The sequence below is a fragment of the Python bivittatus genome, unplaced genomic scaffold, assembly GCF_059951505.1.
Source record: "Python bivittatus isolate LINGU-HERP-01145 unplaced genomic scaffold, Pbiv_v1 ctg000020_np1212, whole genome shotgun sequence".
NCBI classification, from domain to species: Eukaryota; Metazoa; Chordata; class Lepidosauria; order Squamata; family Pythonidae; genus Python; species Python bivittatus.
In genome coordinates, this window is record NW_028277030.1 from 77,108,891 (window position 1) to 77,128,257 (window position 19,367).

Here is a 19,367-nt window from a genome sequence, read left to right on the forward strand (position 1 = left end):
AACTCTATTTAACATAGAAGAGCACATGAGAATTCATTTCCTTCTCCAAGTAGTAACTTGGAACATACAGTGGACATAGAGAAAAATTCCCCTTTTTGTGTGCAGCAAAAAAAGGGAAATAATTGGGTTTTCAAGCTGATAAATACACTTTATCTAGATCAGTGTTTCTCAACCTTAGCAACTTTAAGATGAGTGGACTTCAACTCCCAGAATTCCCTAGCCAGCCATGTTGACTGGGGAATTCTGGGAGTTGAAGTCCACTCATCTTCAAGTTGCTAAGGTTGAGAAACACTGATCTAGATGCTAGATAGAAACATGGTCATAGCACTTCTCAGTTCTGAAAAAGATCAAAGTAGTTAAGAGTTTTTAGAAGTTTGATTTTTGAATTATTTTGTATTATTCTGTTGTCTTTAAGTAAAGGTATGTACGAATGTGAGCTATATATCTATGAATTTCCCATTTACATTTCAAATGTATATGCTTTGTTTCTAGCCCAAATATTCCTTAACAGTATCATAAAATACTGTTTCATCTAATAACTGATTTTATACACATGTAACCATGTAGTGAATGCATCATTTGGTAAAGTGACAAAATTGGAGATGGGCTTTGCAGTGATACACAGCTGCATCAAGTCTACTAAATTCTGGGATTTCAAGAAACTTCATTATATAGTAAATGGGATAAGTAAAATGTATTAGAAGAATTTATACAAAGAGAATTGTATTGCATCATATTCAATTAAGCAGATAATATTGTATCTCGTAATTGCAATATAATAATATATTCTGTGTAGATATTAGACCTATGCAGCACTTTGGATCTGATTACATAGAAAAAGGTACTTTAGAGAAGGTAGGGGGATGAACATAGGAGCTGTCTGCATGTCTTTGAAGCAGCATTTTTTTTTCCTTGGGAAAAGCAGCTGCAGAAAACAGCCATGAAATCCTGGGAAAAGATGCAGCTGCTTTAAGGAATTGCAGACAGATATTTTATTTGTAGTCCTGCACTTTCTGAAGCACCTTTTTCCAGTCAGATTTAAAACTCTGCATAGATGGGCCTAGTAGGAATGCTTTTGGGCTGGCAGGCTAGACCATAAATTTTAATGAGTAGACAAATTCTCAGTGCTTGAAGAATGTTGGAAAATATGCCAACTAGTTTTATGCTTAGATTTAGGAAGAGATGCCCTCCAAATGCTTTATTATGTAGTGTATTTCAACAGTGAAACCAATTACCAAGGGAGCTGCTAAGTTCCCTTTCACTGAACATGTTCAGTTTGCAGCTGGACAGCCATCTGTCAGGGATGCTTTAAATTAGATTCATGCACTGAGCAAGGGGTTGGAATTGATGGCCTAAATGGCCACTTCCAGCTTTAGGAGTTTATGATTGGAGCAACACTGTCTTTTTGCCTTCACCAGATAGTACCAATGGAATTTGTCTGTAGTCCCAGCATTAGGTGTTAGCACATTTTGTGTCAAATCCAGGGGTGCTGCATAGTAACTGGGCAGCATTTGGAAGCAAAGATTAATGCACAGAAACTGTTGACGTTCTTCATTCCAAAGTCCTAGGATTATTGATCAGAGAGTGGCCTTAATGCTAAATATGGGTAGAACTGCAGTTTATGATATTGGAGAAATTATGGAGAGAATGCTTTTATAAGCCTCTTTCAATTATTATAGTTGTGGATCATATGAGAATTACTATTTGTGGTTTCTCAATCATTTCTTAAAACCTACACAGTATAGCGATGGGTCTGAATTAAGCTGATGAGGTAATGTTCAATGTGTTCTTGTATTAAAAATCTTAGTGGAATCTCAGGTTGCCCTCTTCATTTTGAGATGGCAATTCAATTCATTATAAAGTTGTTCTATTTGTATCAGGGCAAGACAGTCTATCATGGGCATTGTGGGTTCTGATGTTAGCCAAGTTGCCCAAAAATCATGACCTTGAAATCTTTTAACTTTTCCATAATCATCTCTTGTCTAAAACTGTCAGGGTATTGGAGACTCTGGGTGTGATGAAATTCTGGGATTCTTAGAGACTTCTTTCAGTGTCTTGCATTCTGTTTTTGGACTGAAGTTGTTGGGATGGCCTGGCCTAGGCAATTTGGCAGTTGTTTGAAATCTTCTCCACTTGTAGATGATCTTCTGGACAGTGGAATGATTGATGTCCAATTGTTTGGCGATCCTTTTAAATCCCTTCCCAGACTCATAATCTTCTTTCTGAAGGCCTCAGAGTGCTCTTTCAGTCTAGGCATGGTGATACCACACACTTAACAACAAAGAGCAAATCAAACTCAGTGTCTGAGGTGTAAATTAGACAGGTTTCTCCCAGATCATCTCTAACAATGTTCTAATCATTTGCACCTGAACTGGTGGACCTGATTCTAATTTTAGGTATTTAAGGTAGTAATAAATGTAGGGATGTACTTACTTGTTCCACATGCGAAATTTGCAGTTACGTTTATTTAAATTACACAATGGATTACAAAATGTAAATGGTGCATGATATTTGTTATATCTGCTTTATCAAGATTGTTGATCTGAAGATCAAATATCTCTGTGTTGAAATATGTTGAAACAGCCAAAAATTTCAGTGGGGTAAAGTTATTTTTTCACATAACTGAAAAAGTGATGCTGGTGAAAGGCAGCAGTGGGTGTCATTTCCCTGCCTGCCAATATTTGCTGCCTTTTCTGAAAAAAAAATCTTGTCTGAGTACATCAGATCTAGAGCTAGCCCTGAGTCTTATTAGCTGGAGTATCAGGATACTATCCAGAAGTAATTTTTAAGGGGAAATTCAGAATCATATTCAGGGTTCCTGTTTACTCTATAAAAAGCAGCATGACTAGGTAGTTAAACACATTAAGATATCAATGATATTGTGTGTACATAGCAACTTATGCAAGGGGGCACCATTATGATTCTCTCTAGTTTTTAAAGAGATTTCTATAATTCAGGATATTGTATGTTTAGACAGATGGTTTAAGCAAAGTCTTAAGCTTTGAAATAATAAACCTGCATTCAAGAGGTACAACTTGCTGATATTTGCAATCCAGGGATAAAAACCTAATTATATAGGAGTGTGAAAGGTCTTGTTTTAATTGGTTTGTCATACAGAGATGGAAGTACATTGGCCAGAGTATTAATTTGCCTTGCAAATTCCTTATGTGCATGTTAGTAAAGACCAGATTTTCACACAAAGATGTGGAAAGGTATCTTTCTTAAGCCTCATGTAGCCTACATTTGAGAAGTTAGAGGTACTTCAATAATTTACCTATAACATGTTTGCACCTGTTACAGTTCTGCAGGGGGAGTGATAGGGTGAAGAAGAGAGTATATACTTTATATATCATTTTTCTGGCATATGTTTAATGGAAGGGAAAAAAAACTCAGATGCAAACATATTAAATGGTGGTTGTGTGTGTGTGTGTGTGTGAGAGAGAGAGAGAGAGCCCTGTTTTGCTCATAAGGGATGCTTTCATGGTAAAAAGGTAAAGATGCTTTAGAGATAAGCCCACCACCATGCAGGTTCTTCTCAACTTTAAGGAAAGTTTCCCTTCTTGTGGCAACTGTAAGAAAATTACCTCTTCTGTGATGGTGTTAAACTTCCCAGTCTGTCCTATAACCTGGTATTCCCTGGTCATTCCCCATCCAGATACTAATTAAGCCCGACCCTTCCTTTATTTGTGAGCCCAGACAAAGTTGGTCAAGCTCTGCCAGCTTCTGAGAAGACATTTGAATTAGGTTGTTTTAATGTACCTTTTTAAATGGTTTGTATTTTACTGTAAAACACCTTGGGATTTCTAAATGGGAAACATTAATACATAGAATTTTGCCACCAGCATCAGAAAGGAAGACAAATCTGTTCATTTTGTGAGAACGAATGGCTGCTCTATTTGTCAGTATAATTCTCTGCTCAGGTAACATATGAATGACGCTTTATTAAGTTTGTCTCCAGTTCCTCCTTTACTATCTTTACAGCTATGTTTGTACTGATATTCCATGCAGAACATGTTTCATTGTTTATTTGTTTGCTTGTTGATGGACAAACACCAATATAGGGAATGTGTGCTTGTAGTTGTACATACAACGCTTTTCTAAATAGCTGTCGAAGTTTATCTTTGTGTAAATACTTGCATTTGATCAGGAGCATGCAAACATTTTGATTAGAAACCAAGTGCCTCCAGTGGACCCAAGTGCAAAAGTTACACTCTTAGTATTAAGATGTTCTAGATTCTAATTAAGATACTATGGCACTAAACTGAGTGCCAAACTGAACAGCTCCCCAGGCATGCAACACAATTTGAATCCTGATTGCATCAAGCTTTCTTAATTTCAGTAACAAAAAAATAGGGTATTGAATGTTTAAACAGGCTTCATTGATGGCTGTTATTGTTAAAAAAAAAAAAAAAAAAAGAATTTGCTGCAAATCATCCAAAGTCTACCTTCTGCTGGCCTCATGTGCTAGATAGCACTAATTTAACTCTGTACCTTTGAAAGCATATACCATTTGTGAATATAACAATGACTTAGCAATGTTTTATGTCAGTTTTTGTAATCCAGCTAGAAAAGTTGTCCAACATCCTATCAGTAAAAATTAATTTTTCTTTTTCTTCTGTGATTTGTATCTAAGTATATCAACAAGACTTGATCCTGTGGAACTTTTTAACAAGTCATGAGAATGACAGTCCAGCTACTAAGCCAAATATAGTCCCCAGCTTGCATGATACCTTTGGATTTTATATTGTTATGTCATCAAATCAAATCATAATCAAGCAATAGCTTTACTGTCAGATTTTGTCAGAGGCTGTAAACAAATAATACACGCTCCCTGTTTGAAGTGAGGATGCAAAATATCCAGTGGTACTGATCACTGAACTTGTGTAGGAAACCAAGTCATTTTGACAAGATTCCAAGAAGTAAGTAACAGCTTTTTTCCCCCTTTAAATTCTTTCTCATTTACCAAATGCACCAGTCACATCTCATTTGAAAGGAAGGTTGAATGCATCTTATTAATAAAACAGAAGCTCTATTCTGATCATATATTTATGGGAAATATGTCCCACGTGAGCACTCTCAGTAATTCTGCCTTTCCCCAACCTATATTGTTCAAACAATTTCAAGAAATCCACACATTCTATGCAGATTTCTGCAGGAGAAGAGCCTTTTCAAGTACAACTATGCACAAGTTGGCTCTTAGAAGAGAGTCCTAGCTTACATGGAAGCCAGTGCACATACTGCCCTATATATGATGGCTTTCCTCCTGCAGACATCCATTCTGAATATGTAGATGTTTGTAGGAACGTGGTGTCATTTCAATTACATCAGTAAGGTGGGGCAAGCTTTGGAGGAGACCACTTATTCTTACTGTATGCAATACTGTAATGCCTGAACAGGACTATCAGTCTTGATCATTTAATCCCATTTAATAATGCACCTTTTTCTGAATGTGACAACTTCTACCAAATGGTTCTTGATACTTTGGAAATTTTGTACAGCAACATTTGGGGCAGGGCTAGTGAGCTAGTGAGAGCCAGTTTGGTGTAGTGATTAAGGCGCCGGGCTAGAAACGGAGAGGCCATGAGTTCTAGTCCCACCTTAGTCACGAAGCCAGCTGGGTGACCTTGGGCCAGTCACTCTCTCTCAGCCCTAGGAAGGAGGCAATGGCAAACCACTTCTGAAATCTTGCCAAGAAAATGGCAGGGACCTGTCCAGACACTCGCCAGGTGTCCACAGTGACTCAAAAGCACAAACACAAACAAAAAAGCTGAGCTAATATGATACTAGAAATTGTTCAGACTCAGCTGTCCAACAATACATTCATGTGCTTCCTTTACATGACAGCTGAGCTTTTGCTTATAAGGTGTCCTTTCTTGTAGTCATTCATGAAGGCCCAGCTGTGGTGATAGTCTGTCTCATCATTTGAAACTGCTGTAGCGATTGTAGCCATTCCCAGCACTTGAGTGAAATAATTTGCCTTTCAGCTGCACCCATTCCTTGGAGTAGTGGCCCTCAGAGCAAGATGTTACAGGAAGCATCTTGATTAAATGCAACGTAGTAGTCAAGAACAGCTTATTGCTGTTGGGATGAGAGAAACACTATCTTTGGTCAAAGAAAGAGCAGAAATCTGCCAGCTGTAGTTTTCCCTATTGTTCCTCCTTAAAGGTGGCAGATCTATATCCTGCTTAACAATTTAGCCGTCTCTGTTTACATGGCTGAAGTGGTTGAAAACAAGTTTAGAATAAAAGTGTGTATGCAGAATTCACATACTGGCCAATAAGAGTGGCTGGGGAAAAGGAACAGAAATACAAGTTGGTCTTTTGGAGATCTTAAATTAAAGTTTAGTTTTAAAGGTGTAAAATAGTTCTGCTTGTCAAACTTCAAATTTTCCCCCTCATTTGCCTTTCCACAGCCCTGTAACTATTCTGCGGGAATAAATTCTTAAGGAGGTGTGAGAGATGTGACAAGAACAGGTTTAAGAAAAACTCAACAGGATCAAGTGGAGCACTGCCTCTATTCCTTTGGATCTAAACCAGGATACGTCACCTCTGCCAGCAGCAACCAGTGACTGTAAAAACTTTTTTTTTTTTTGGTAGCAAAAGTGATTGGCCAGATGAATTGATTTTGTTGACACATGACAGTTAACGTGTGAAGCGTGCTGTTTTAAAAATCAAAGTCCATGTATAGGTTGGCTCATTAGATGTAAAGGTATCAGCATGGCTGCTGCCATTTGGGCAGACTTTATTTTGGGGTGAATTCATTAAATCAAAAGCAGGGCTTCTCCTGTATGCTCAACTTTGCCATGTAACATGGTGAACGTTCTGCAAATGAATCTGATGTGATTTTTTGGCCCAAATAAGTTTAAGGAAAGCTAATTGGCCACTGTGAAGGAAGTATTTGCTTTCAGTCAGATGAATAATCAAAGTTCTATGTAAACAGTAGAAACCTTGCTTTGCTAAACAAATGTCTATATTTGGATAGCATTACTTGCTAAAAATAGCTGCATATAACTTTGGAAGGGTATCATTACGGAAGCCTTATGAGCACCAGTAAAGCTGAAGCAACTATTCTGTGAAATGGTTTTAAATTGTTAGGTGGTTTTCTGAGTGGTCATGGACAAACAGCTCTTGTTGCTTTGTGGAAAACAGAAATTGAAACCCAAAATGCAGGACAGGGGAGGAAGAAACTAAAGACTAATAGTGTCATTTGTAAAATATTTGTTTTGATTAATCTTTTAAGAATATAAGAATTTCCTTGTATAATCACATATAGACCGCCCACCTCTACAGAGGACCCAGACTATTTTACAATCAGAAAATAGTAACACAACTGTAAAAACAATAAACGAATCCAATGTAACCTAACTAGCCTAAGGCAGCCTTGTGTCAGCAGGGCTGATACGCTCTGCAGAACAACAGTTTCCAAGGCCTTTCTGAAGGTTGAGGTGTTGCGGGGGGGGGGGGGGGAATGAGGGCCTTCAGCATACCCTCCCCCAGAGATTGAATTGGGCAGGCCAAATAAGGGTGGGGAAAACAGTGCTGGAGGTATCTGGGTACCAAGCTTTGCAAGGCTTTCAAGGCGATAGCCATCATTTTGAATTGGACCCCAAACCAAACTAGTAACCGATTTACTGTAGTGACTGCAGCAGAGGCGTTGGGCTGTTGAATCTGCTCCCCAGTTAGCAGATGGGCTGCCAGATTTTGGGCCAGTTGAAACTTTGAGTCTTCTTTAAAGACAGCCCATGAAGGATATATTATAGTCATTTAATACAGTAGTTCATTATATAGCTACTTACCTGGTAGGGCTGTGCAATGCATCGGATTCAAATGCACAAAGGTGCTTGGAAGTGTGTGTGAGTGTGAACATAGCACCTGTCTTGAATTGTTTTAAACCAGGAACTACGGAGGGCAGCTGCCCAGCCCTGGGAAAAGGCATGGCTGCTTTTAGGAGTTGCAAACTAGCATTACGTTTGCGTCCTATGTACTCTGAAGCATTTTTCTGCCTTCAGTACCAAAGCACTGCGAAGACCTAGTAATCGGAACTGCACATGTCCAGTCGTGAATTGGTTGTAGTTACCAGGACTGACATATCCATTAGGCCACAACATGCACACTGCCTGACGGTTGTGAAAATGTTTTAATTATATAAAATCAGAAATAATAAAAATAAGTAGGGGTTATTTATTTTCATGCCTTTTAATAAAACACAGGCAAGAATCACACAACATTTGAACGTCAAACCAGTAATCTTATTTGTAACCTGTAGGTGTAGCATGAATACTGAAATTTAGTAACTTTTATGATATGCAACAGACAACATAATTAATCAGCAACAACTGATAATTATTACAAAATAATACATATCTATTATTCTCTGTTTTTCTATAAAATATGAAATGTAATTTTTAATATTATTTTTATGGAGGGAGGGGCCCATGAAAACAAGAGTGCCTAGGGCCCACCAAAGTTATAATGCAGCCCTGGTAGATTCTTTGCAGAAGTGCAAAGAAATGGTCACTTTTAAAATCAGGATTCATAGCAGAACTTTTCTCATGGCTCGGTGGATTGGCTGATAAGTATTACAGTGTTTGCTCAGGAGCAAGAACTTTGAAAATGTCTGTCTTCTGTTAATTTATAGCTAGATTGTTTAACTGGCTCCTACTAGAATATGTTTATGAGTTCTGTATCTTTTTAAAACAGTAAATGCAACATCAGAGGGTGATCTAGAGGGATGTCTGTGTTCAGCTCAGATGCAGGATTGAAACAGACCATAATGTAGAAGTGCACACTACATGAGTAGAACTGCAACATTCAATATTGAACAGTGCCAGGCTCCTAGAATGGACCGTAGCTTCTTGTTTTGCAGATGATGGCTGCTTTCTGGCTAGTCATACATTCATTTCTAATGAGAGATGTAGTGATTTATTTCATGATGTAAAGATAGGTTCCCAGTTGGTGGTTCCTAATACAGATGTTTACATATAGTGTATTTACCCAGTCTGTCTGAGGACAGGTAAAGTCAGTTATCTCTTTGTTACAGCAGCTTTTGGAATTCAGTAGACAGCTCTTTAAGAAAATGACCCTTGATTAATGAGTCAGAAGGCAAGAGACATCAGGCATCATGATACAGTGGCATGGATAGTGTGGTCTTGGCTACAGCAACTTCTAGTGACCTTCTTGCTGTTAAATTGGTGTTGCTGTTTTATGACCCTACATGTCGTAAAAATTAAGCATCCTCCTTATTGTGTTAATTTATTTTTGGACTGCTTCTAGGCTATGAGCTTCACTACATGCTTTCTCAAAGCCTTTCATGTGCTATAAATTGAACTGACTTGTGTTTGAAAGTCAGCCCCTGGGCATATCAGCTTCAGAAGAAGCACACTACAAATATTTCTGACAAGTTTCTGAGATACTTGGGAATCAGGGAGGGGCTAGAATCAACATTCGATGGAAAAAAGATATATCAGTACTTAGTTCTTGAAAGCAGAGTAATGTTAAAAAGGGTTTTGTTAAAAATTAACGGTTAGAATTAGAAGCCATGGAGAAATCATACCAATCTAAGAATTGGTTCACACATGGTGGTTTTGTACTTCAGAATAGTCCTAATCATTCTTGGAGCACTCCCAAATATGGAGAAATATTATGATTTCTCAAGACACAAACTTGAGGAATTGTTGGTAACCTGGAAATTTTTAAAAATTTATTTATTTATAGTTTTATGGAACTAGGTTTTATTTGGCTTTCTTGGCTTTGTTTTGGCAGTGTGTGAACCAAATAATTATCTGTCACTGCTTTTCTCACTCAGCTTCATCTACTTCTATAATGGAATCATAGAATCTGCTTCTTCGTGTGCTTAGATTACACATTCTATATGATTCTATTTTAAGAGCAGCTTAGCTTCACATAAGATCTCATCCACCATGATTATACCTAATGCAGACATAGGAGGTAACTTATTTTTCCTGAAGCTGAAACAAAGTCATCTTGGGGAGGGGAGAGAGGCAGTTTGTTCTCCTAAGTAGGTTTCCATTCTTCCTTTCAGTCTTCTTTCCATCTGCACAATTGCATTTGCTTGGCAGTAGTGGTGTGTAGCTTTCAGGAGAGCTAGAACTGCTCTTGGTTTCCTCAGGATAAACAAAAGAGAGATTCCAGCAATACAAGTTTGAATGTGCAACATCTACTTTACAAAGCTCAAGTGCAAATTTCCAGCTCTTGGCCTAATTGACAGGGGAGTAATAAGGGATAAATAGCATGTCCCAGGTCTCTGCACAGAGAGCTCATGTTACTGTTTAAAAACTCTGGGCTAGGCACCTGCTCCTCCTCTATATGCACTGGAGTGGCCAGCTGGCTACAAGTCTAACCTGGGCCAGTGCCAACTGGCAGACGAGTGGCTTAAAAGGGTGTCTGTGAGTACAAGAGAGAGAATGAACTGCCATTCAATTTTTGAAGCTGGATAAAAAGAAAGTGAATAAGATAGCTAAAATGCAGTTGAATTTCTCACCCAGCTTTCTCTTTTTCTAGGAAGAAGAGATGCCAGATGTAGAAATTGATATTGATGATCTTCTTGATGCTGCTAATGAAGAGGAGAGAGCCCTCAAATTACAAGTTAGTCCGATTTTAAGAGATTTGGAAGATCTCCCAAACCTAGAACAGTTTTAATACAATGATGTTTGGAGGGCAGATTAGTAAAACTTAATGAAGAAGAGTAAAATTAAGTCTGTAACAACCCATGATTTGTGATTTGAAGATTAGCGTTCCTGTGATTTTCTGGCATACCTACATAGATTTCTGAGAATGTGTCATTGTCTGTCTGGCAGTTTCCATTTGTCAGGAAAGTAATACACTTTAATATGGGAAGTGCTCCACTTGTCATACTTTGGTATGATTTTGAGTGACAAAGGAAAACCATTGCTAAAATATGGGTCAAAGTACTGTGCTTTTGATTGATGATTGACTTTTATACCCATGAAAGAAGCCTGTTTGCGTATACAAGAATAAGAACCAGTGACATAGAAAATATGTGATAGCTATCCAGAATTTTCCAGTTCTTACATATATGAAAGAGGAATGAAAGATAACTGATGCTTTTATTATTGTACTTCTAGGAAGCGCTTGTAGATTGCTACAAACCTACAGAGGTAAACAAATTTTATATTATTTTACATGTAAAAGCTTGACATATTCTTCTGTATACAGAGCAGCTATATTTTGCCAACTGTCATGATCACCACAGATAATCAAATAAATAGCTAATTTATTTCAGTGTTTTATTACATGTAATCAAAAATGCAAATCATACAGTCTTATAGAGTTAAGGTCAGATGTAGCATTCTTTGGTAGTGCATGTAAACTACATTTATTTTAATTATTTGGATTGGAAGAGAAAAATATTTCACCAGCGTGAAATAAAAAAATACACACATCCATAAATGCAGGTTAATAAAAAATTTTTTAGAGATTTATTGCAGTATTTTCCTGTCATTTAAGGAAAAAAAGTAATTAATGGCTGCTAGAAAGAATTCAACCAGTTCATCTATGTTGGCTACTCCTAGAGGTTATTAGATCATTTGACCTTGAGAACTAGTTTTTAATTTTGTAAAACTATAGGCAAACCTTTGAGTTGCTGAATTAATGTATGTTAAAAATAGGTACCAACCTTACATCTAATTCCATCTTTATTCTCTGCAAGAATGCTTTTATAGTTCTTTCAGGTTTTACTTTGTAGTTGACAAATGTGGGTGACTATAGGAACTGCATGTGGACAACAGGGATGACCTTGAAACAGTTGGTTTCAGCTGATATGGAGATAGAAATATATATCCACACTACGTCTCTCTCTCTCTCTCTCTCCCTCCCCCTCCCCCTCCCCCTTCCTCCCTCCATGTTCAGTCCTGGCCTTACAGTAGAGAATGTCATTGGACCACAGTTCTGTCTGCTCTACTTTTCAGTTCTTGGGGGGAAAAAATAGCCTGCCCTTGGATTAAATAGTAGTAATCCTATCAAAATGCCATAATCCTTGGAGTTGGGAATGTTATTTCATCAGGTACAGTGGTACCTCTAGTTACGAACTTAATCCATTCCGTGACTCTGGTTGCAACTCGAGTTGGTTGCAACTCGAGGCAAATTTCCCCATAAGGTTCAATGTAAATACGGCTAATCCGCCCTCCAAATTTGGTCGCACCCCGAGGTAAATTTTCCCCATAAGGTTCAATGTAAATACGGCTAAACAGTTCTGAAACATATGCATTTTATTTTTAAACCTCAAAAACATGAAAAAAAGTACAGTACAGCATAGTATGAAGAGGGAGAATGGGGTGGGGAGGCAGTTATTGTTTGGAGGGAGAGTCCCCCTCCAAAGGGACATTGGGGAGATCTCCTTCAGGGGTTTCCTCTCTTCTTTGCCTCTTAGCTGCAGGCTCAGTTCTGGGGAAAAACCTGTCTAAAGTCAGTTGCCAGCCTGCTCTGCATTTTCTTTGGAGCCATGCTGACAAGCACACCAAAACCCTTCCAAACGCCACAAAACACACCACAACCTCACCGAACGTCTCCTTGCTACCGCGATCTCGCCCACAGGAAGCCGCGACCGCGTGGCAGCAGGGCAAATGGATGCGGATCCGGTTCGTAGCTCAAGGCAGAGTTCGCATGTCAAGATAAATTTTTGGGGCCGGAGCTGGTCGTATCTTGAAAAATTCATAACTAGAGGTGTTCGTAACTAGAGGTACCACTGTATACCCAAAATGCATCCCTGTCTTCTAGATATTGGGAAAGATTTGCAGGAAGAAATTTAATTCCTGCTTCAATGGATTGTTGTCCTGTTCTAACAGAAAGTTTAGGAAGCTCTTTCCAAATACAGGAATATAATGTACAAAGGCATTCAAGGGCTTTCTTCTATACTATCATCTCGAAAAGACAGTCAGACTATCAGAGGTAATTCAGTTGTGCTTTTAGCATCTATGCTGTACTCTCTGTTAATACTGTTTTTTATTGCTTTTACATGTTGTTAGCTGCATTTGAGAGACGGGTAGCCAAATAAATTGATTAAATAAATAAATAGATGTGCTATTTTTAAAAAGACATGTACAGTCGTGTTTCTGCTGTTGTTCTCTTGACAACATGCCTGATGTTAACATGCTATGAATTGTCAGTTATGGTTTCTGAGTTCAGAAGACACTTATGTACAAAGTAGGAAAAACTTACAGGAAGGTTTCACTGTGATATACATAACTGCTTATATCCTGTAAACCTGGCAGAATATGGGATGTTTGTCATCCCCACCCCCATAAAGTTGCTAAGAGCTAAATCTGCTGAGGATTTTACAGGCAGTAATTTTTGTCAGTAGAGGCACTGTAGCAATAGTCTTAGCTGTGATGATGGTGGCGTCTTTTAAATATCGTTGCCTGTTCGTCCTGAGCTGGCAGTATAGAGGCAAAACTCCTTCCAGTAATAATAGTCCATAGTTCAGCTTTTGAGTGACTTACAGAACAAAGCTGATATACTGAAGGGGGCTGATGCATTCTGTTTCATACCCAAGAGTATGTATTTGGCATACAAGCTCATGTTTAAATCTTTGGTGAAATGCTACAGGCCTGCTGCATTCAAAATACACCAGTCTTCCCTGCCTTGGTGCCCTCCATATAGTGGATGTCACCTTTCATTACTTTTGAATTGAAGACCAGTACATTTGGAGGGCACCATTTTGAGAAAGCTAAGGTAAAGTCTCCTATGATGTGAACTCAACACTGGTGACTTAGGAAAACTAGGCAATAAGGATGGATCAAAGCCCTGATACTCTATATAAGGCAACTCTCTAAGTTTAGTGATTTGAATGTGTTGTACAGCTGCTGGTAGCACCAGTGCAAAGCATTTGGATGTCTTTCATGGCCCTTGACTCACCAGCTTTATACCCTGCTAAGCAAACACACATTGCTGCTGGGTTGTTTCTCCATGGCTTTCATTAAGTTAATACTCCAGCTTTTTAAAATAGAAGAGATTTTCTCTTTATCTCTGTTGTTCACGTGCATTGATTTGTGCTCTACAAGAAGTGAATGCTGCGATTTTCTTTGGTGTAGGGCTGTCTTATCTTAAGAGTAAGCTTGGTGGGTGCCAACGGTTAAAAATAGTTTCTGTCCATGTGACCCCAGCCCAGAGGAAGATGTACTTTGCAAGTCAGTTGTACACAGCATCCAGGCCTTTTCCAAATGGCTACATGGCAAAATAAAAGTTCAGTATCAGACTGAAATAGCCAATATTTCAAACAATTGGAGTCTTGCTCTAAAAGGTATGTACAACTGTACTTTTTACTGGGCACTTGGAGCTCTCAGTCCATTGACCCTTAAAATAACTTTATTGCCTGGAAGGAGAAGCCCTGGCATCAGAACCCTCTAGGAAATGTTTGGCTATTATAAATAATGAGTGCCTTTATGCTATTAATAAAGACTTAGTTGTATTTTCCAGTTAGCAACCTAAAAATAGAGTTATGCTTAGTGTGAAATTTCAGTGATAGCATTTTAAGGAAAGTGCCATTAATATTTGAGCAGAAAATGTATGCTAGAGTCTTCTGATCTGTTCAGATGAAACCCAGGATTGGGGACATAAATTGTTTATTGTAGGGATCAATGCACATGTTTTAAAAATACATCTTCACAGTGCCTAGTTGGCTAGAAACTGGAAGTAAGTTCAGATTTCAAAGGTTCACATTTCTTCAATAATTACCAGTTTGTTCAGATTTTTTCTTTCCTTTCTAGAATTAGGCTTGTGCCTCAGTTTGCATAGTTAGACATAAACAAATTGGATAACCTTGTTGATTTTTCAGAAGGCTGCAAGGAGGACAGAATTTATTTTATGTCAACATATCTCTATATGTATGTGGCTCTACTTTTTTGGTGGAGACAAAGTAGCCTGAAAGAAAGAAAAAATGGAGGATTGATATGAACTCCACTTTTCCAAACAAGAGTGTCACTCCAATCTTTCCTGCATGTTCCCTATCACTGGAGAGTATTCCCTAGGCCATTTCCTTTTTTTAGACCACTGCATTGTCACTAAAGGATTTGAAAATCAACATGTAAGCCAAAGACTGTCAACGAAGCTCTTATAGGCATAATGGCTTCCATCATGCCAGATGATGTCTGTGGAACCCACAAAGTACATACAAAATAAATACGTTGATTTAAAAAAATGATCAAAATTTCATGAGCTCACCAAATCTCATGCAGTGTTAGTGTTCCTAATAAATGAAATGTTTGTGAGTGTTGATTAATCTTTTTTTAATCTGCTTTGTTGGCCGCTTTCAGTCATATAAAAATCATTTTTTGAATCTACAAGTAGATGCACAAAAACGCATTGTTTTGACACTGATCAAGTTGTCATCACCAAGCAAGTACAGAATAAAGGTCAGTTAACTCTAGATAGGTTATGTGGTTGGTCCTTAATTGAGGTGTCACATGGAAGATAAAGCACAGGAAAATAACACTTTAAAAGCCTTCAAGAAAATAACTATACCATCCCCCCCCCCCGACACCCTTGGACATTTCATCTGGAAATGAAAATGCCAAAACCTCAAAAAACAAACAAGAATACATTGTGAAGCTACTATACCTTATAATGGGATATACATGGAGAAGATCAGGATAATTAGCCAAAAGTACGTTATCCACCTAATAATGATGAGTCAGGATACAATATGACAATAGCTGAATTAAGTAGCATCCAAAACACTGAAGTAGCTGGAACAACACATTTTTATCAATCCCCACGATACCCGCAAGGAAATATACATAGCCTAAGCAAGGCGGTTGTGGAAGACCAATTTTGCAGGATATCAGAATGAATTAAAAAATCAATTTACCCCCAAAAAGTAGAATCACTGAACTTTGCATAAGGAGCTGCTGCACTCCACACTGGGAAAACATGGAAGTCATAGCCTGTGTAAACAAAAAATACAAAGTAAGTTCCAAAAAGCAATAAAAATGGAAATAACTACCTCAAAAAAGGTTTGGAGAAAAGAGTACTAAACTTGGACAGACATGGAATGCAGAATTCCTTAGATAATTCAGGAGTAATCATGTAACCTCAAGGAAAGACCAGTTGTATGACCCATCTACAGTTAACTAACCATTATTTTGTACCTGACTGATAACTGACTGATTGTCAGAATGTTACATTTTGTATGCTAATGTTATACACTAAAACAATGATTTTTATGAGACTGAAAATGACCAACAAAGCCAATTTAAATAAGAATTTGGTGTTTCTACTTGAGATCTTGTGAGATCTTAGATGAGAATGCTAAAATCTTCTGGAATGTAATGTTCTTGTGATTCTTTGGCCATATATTAAATTAATTAATTTATCCATACTAAAGACTCTATACTGTATTATTGTCTTTGGAACACAAATTGGGAACCATTTTCATAGGTATTGGATCTAATGAATTGTGTTTCACACAAGGACTGGAGTCTATTCTTTTTTCTGCTGAAAAGAATTAAGCTTTTCATTCATCTGAGGATATCTACCTTTTAGCGAGGATGGGGAAGGTATTCTGAATGGGGATTAAACTGATAAGGCAAGTGGGCTGAAAGAAGGCTACAGGTAATCCTTGCTTAGTGATTGTTCGTTTAACAACAGTTCAGAGTTATGACAGCCTCAGAAAAAGTGATTTATGACCTGGACTCACATGACTGTCACAAACTCTCACACCACCTCCTGCAGTCACGTGATCGCAATATGAGACCTTTTTTACGATGGTTGTTAAGTGAATCGCTGTGTTCGTTAAGCAAATCACATGGTCATTAAGTGATACATGTGGTCATTAAGTGAATTGTGGCAAAAACGTCCATTGGGGAAACTGGATTCACTTAACGACTATGTGATTCACTTAACCACATGATTCGCTTAACGATCATCATAAAAATGATTGTAAAATTGGGTCCGGTCTTGTAGTGACTTTTTTAACAACCGCCCTGCTTAACAGTTTTCCAGTCCCCACTGTGGTCATTAAGTGAGGACTACCTATACATGAGAAATCATGCCCTTTGCTATGACTGTAGCAGTCATACTCTGCAACTGAAGCAAGTGCACTGGGATGGTGGAAAGAGGTTAAATTCTTTAGAACCTCACACTCTGCATGGGCTTCTTCTGCTATAGAATCTTGGCAACTGCATTCCATCAGTTCTTTAGTATTTGAAAGTAGTGATTTGATTGGATGTACCTTCATTCAGAAGCACCTTCATTGTAGGAACTTAGAAGAGAGTTGAATGGCTGACATTTGATATGTAAGAACAGAAGGTGGAGGGTGGGTTGCATCTTGGACATTCTTACTATTTTTAATCAGTAATTCCCCCCCTCCTTTTTTTTTTTTTTTTTTAGGATTTTATCAAAGAACTTCTAACTCGGATAAGAGGGATGAGGAAATTGAGCCCTCCTCAAAAGAAGAGTATATAAGTGAAAACAGAGCCCTCTTGAGAGAAGTGATCAATAAACTGGGACTATTAAATAGGACGTCTACTAGTTTGGTCATTATGAGCAATTTTCTCTTTTTTGGTTGAATTCTGACATTTTAAAGAATTCAACCCCTTCTGTTTAAGGCATTTTTTTTTAAGTGTCAGTTTATTTTATCACAAATAGCAACATTACGGATGCTGCTTTTACTACCTGCGGATGATCAAGATAGACGGGAAAACACCAATTTTAGAGTGACTTTCCCAGGCATTAATCCTGCCTGAATTCTACATAGAACTCCTAGGGAAATGCTGTTCCTTTACAACCAGTTTGATCATTTGTACACCAGACTCATGGATGTTAAGGTTCTTGTGCTTGTGTACATAAATTATCAAGTGAGTGTTACTATTGATTCACATCAGTGGAAAGGAAATGTGCTCTAAGTAACAATATAAACCGAAGTTATAACCAATGTGGTGTTGGGGGAGGGAAGGGGTGCAATTTGTTAAATGGGGGTGCTGCCACTGTTAAAGCATTGCAACAAATGCCACTGTTCATAAAGCAACACATAAGCAAACTGGGGTCCAAGGGCTTGATTTTTTAGGGTTTGAACTACATCTACCAACGTTGAGGCTCAGCCAGATAAGCTCTCTTCGTCTTATGATCTGGTAGGATTGATCAACCTACTGCTAAAGGATCTGATAGGACAGCAAGAAAAAGGCCAATACCATTATGAGAGAGTCTTGGGGGGGGGGAGAAAATGCAAGTCAATCCCCCCCCCTTCTTATAACAAGAATATCCAGTTACCTCTTCCTATTTTGACATCCAACTTGGTAGGTTGGCTGGCTGGCTTAGTGATTTCAGTTGTAGAGGTGAAAGCCTGTTCCCCAGACTCTTCAGGAAAACATTATTTGCTCAAATGCAGGGTTTCTCAACTGTAGCAATTTAATAACATGCTAGCTGGGGAATTCTGGGAGTTGAAGTCCACACGTTTTAAAATTGCCAAGGTTGAGAAACACTGCTGTAATGTTTCACAAGCTACCATCTGCTGGTAGATGCTAGTCTGGCATTTTATATCAAGGGTGCTCTGAACATAATTTTATTTTTTAAAAAGAAGAAATACATGTTTGTGGACTTTATGTATACTGGCAAGCTTTTTTAAATGTATTTAATTTTGTAATGTTTTATTAATGACTTTATTTACCAGATATTTACTCAAATAAATGCAACAAATTGAGGTGTTGTTATGTATATTGTAACTATTGATAGAAAACTGGAACATGAAATTGAAAAACTATTTATTTGGGTAGGCAACTAACAACCTCTTACACTCTGTGCACACTCATTGTTTCCTAAAGAGCTGGCATATATATGCCCTCAGGAAGGTATATTGAAGCAACAACTTTCCTCAGTTTTCAGAATTGTTATTTTTATTTAAATGATACAGCTATCTGAATGGCAAAATTCCCTGAAAAGGAGTGTGTTTCCCAAACACGTTATGTTATGTTTTATGTTTTAATATTAATTGTGAGTCACATAAAGATACGTAAAACCTTGTCCCCTCACTTGTGCCAACTCATATCCCATGTATTTCTCTAAAGTAAATGTGAAGATATGTTTTATTTCATCCCCTGCATTTTGTTTGATAATTTTACTGAAATGCTTTTAGAATCAAAGAATCATTTGGAATCATTTAATGGAAATGATTGGAGAAAAATAACACATTGCATCCTTTAGAAGGAAGAATGCTAGGTAGAATTTAAAAGATTACAAAAGAATTAGCTATCTAGATCAGCTGTAGAAGTGTTGTTTTGTGCCCTTGATTATTTTAATACTGAAATAATTACAGATGAAATTTTAGCAGATGTTCATGACCTATAAATAGTAATTAGCATAATTACACTTCTTCTTACAAATACTCATTTGAGGTGG

At 37.8% G+C, this 19,367-nt stretch overlaps 1 protein-coding gene across 1 annotated transcript in view; it reads left to right on the forward strand.

Annotated features, from left to right (window-relative positions):
- PPP1R14C (protein phosphatase 1 regulatory inhibitor subunit 14C) overlaps window positions 1–18,672 on the forward strand; it is a 45,375-nt gene extending 26,703 nt beyond the window's left edge. Inside the window, exons 2-4 of the mRNA XM_088141955.1 lie at window positions 10,521–10,604; window positions 11,105–11,137; window positions 17,364–18,672. Of these exons, the coding sequence (XP_087998081.1) occupies window positions 10,521–10,604; window positions 11,105–11,137; window positions 17,364–17,438 (192 nt within the window). The 3' untranslated portion in view covers window positions 17,439–18,672. The remainder of the gene's footprint in view (window positions 1–10,520; window positions 10,605–11,104; window positions 11,138–17,363) is intronic.
- Window positions 18,673–19,367: the final 695 nt, after the last annotated feature.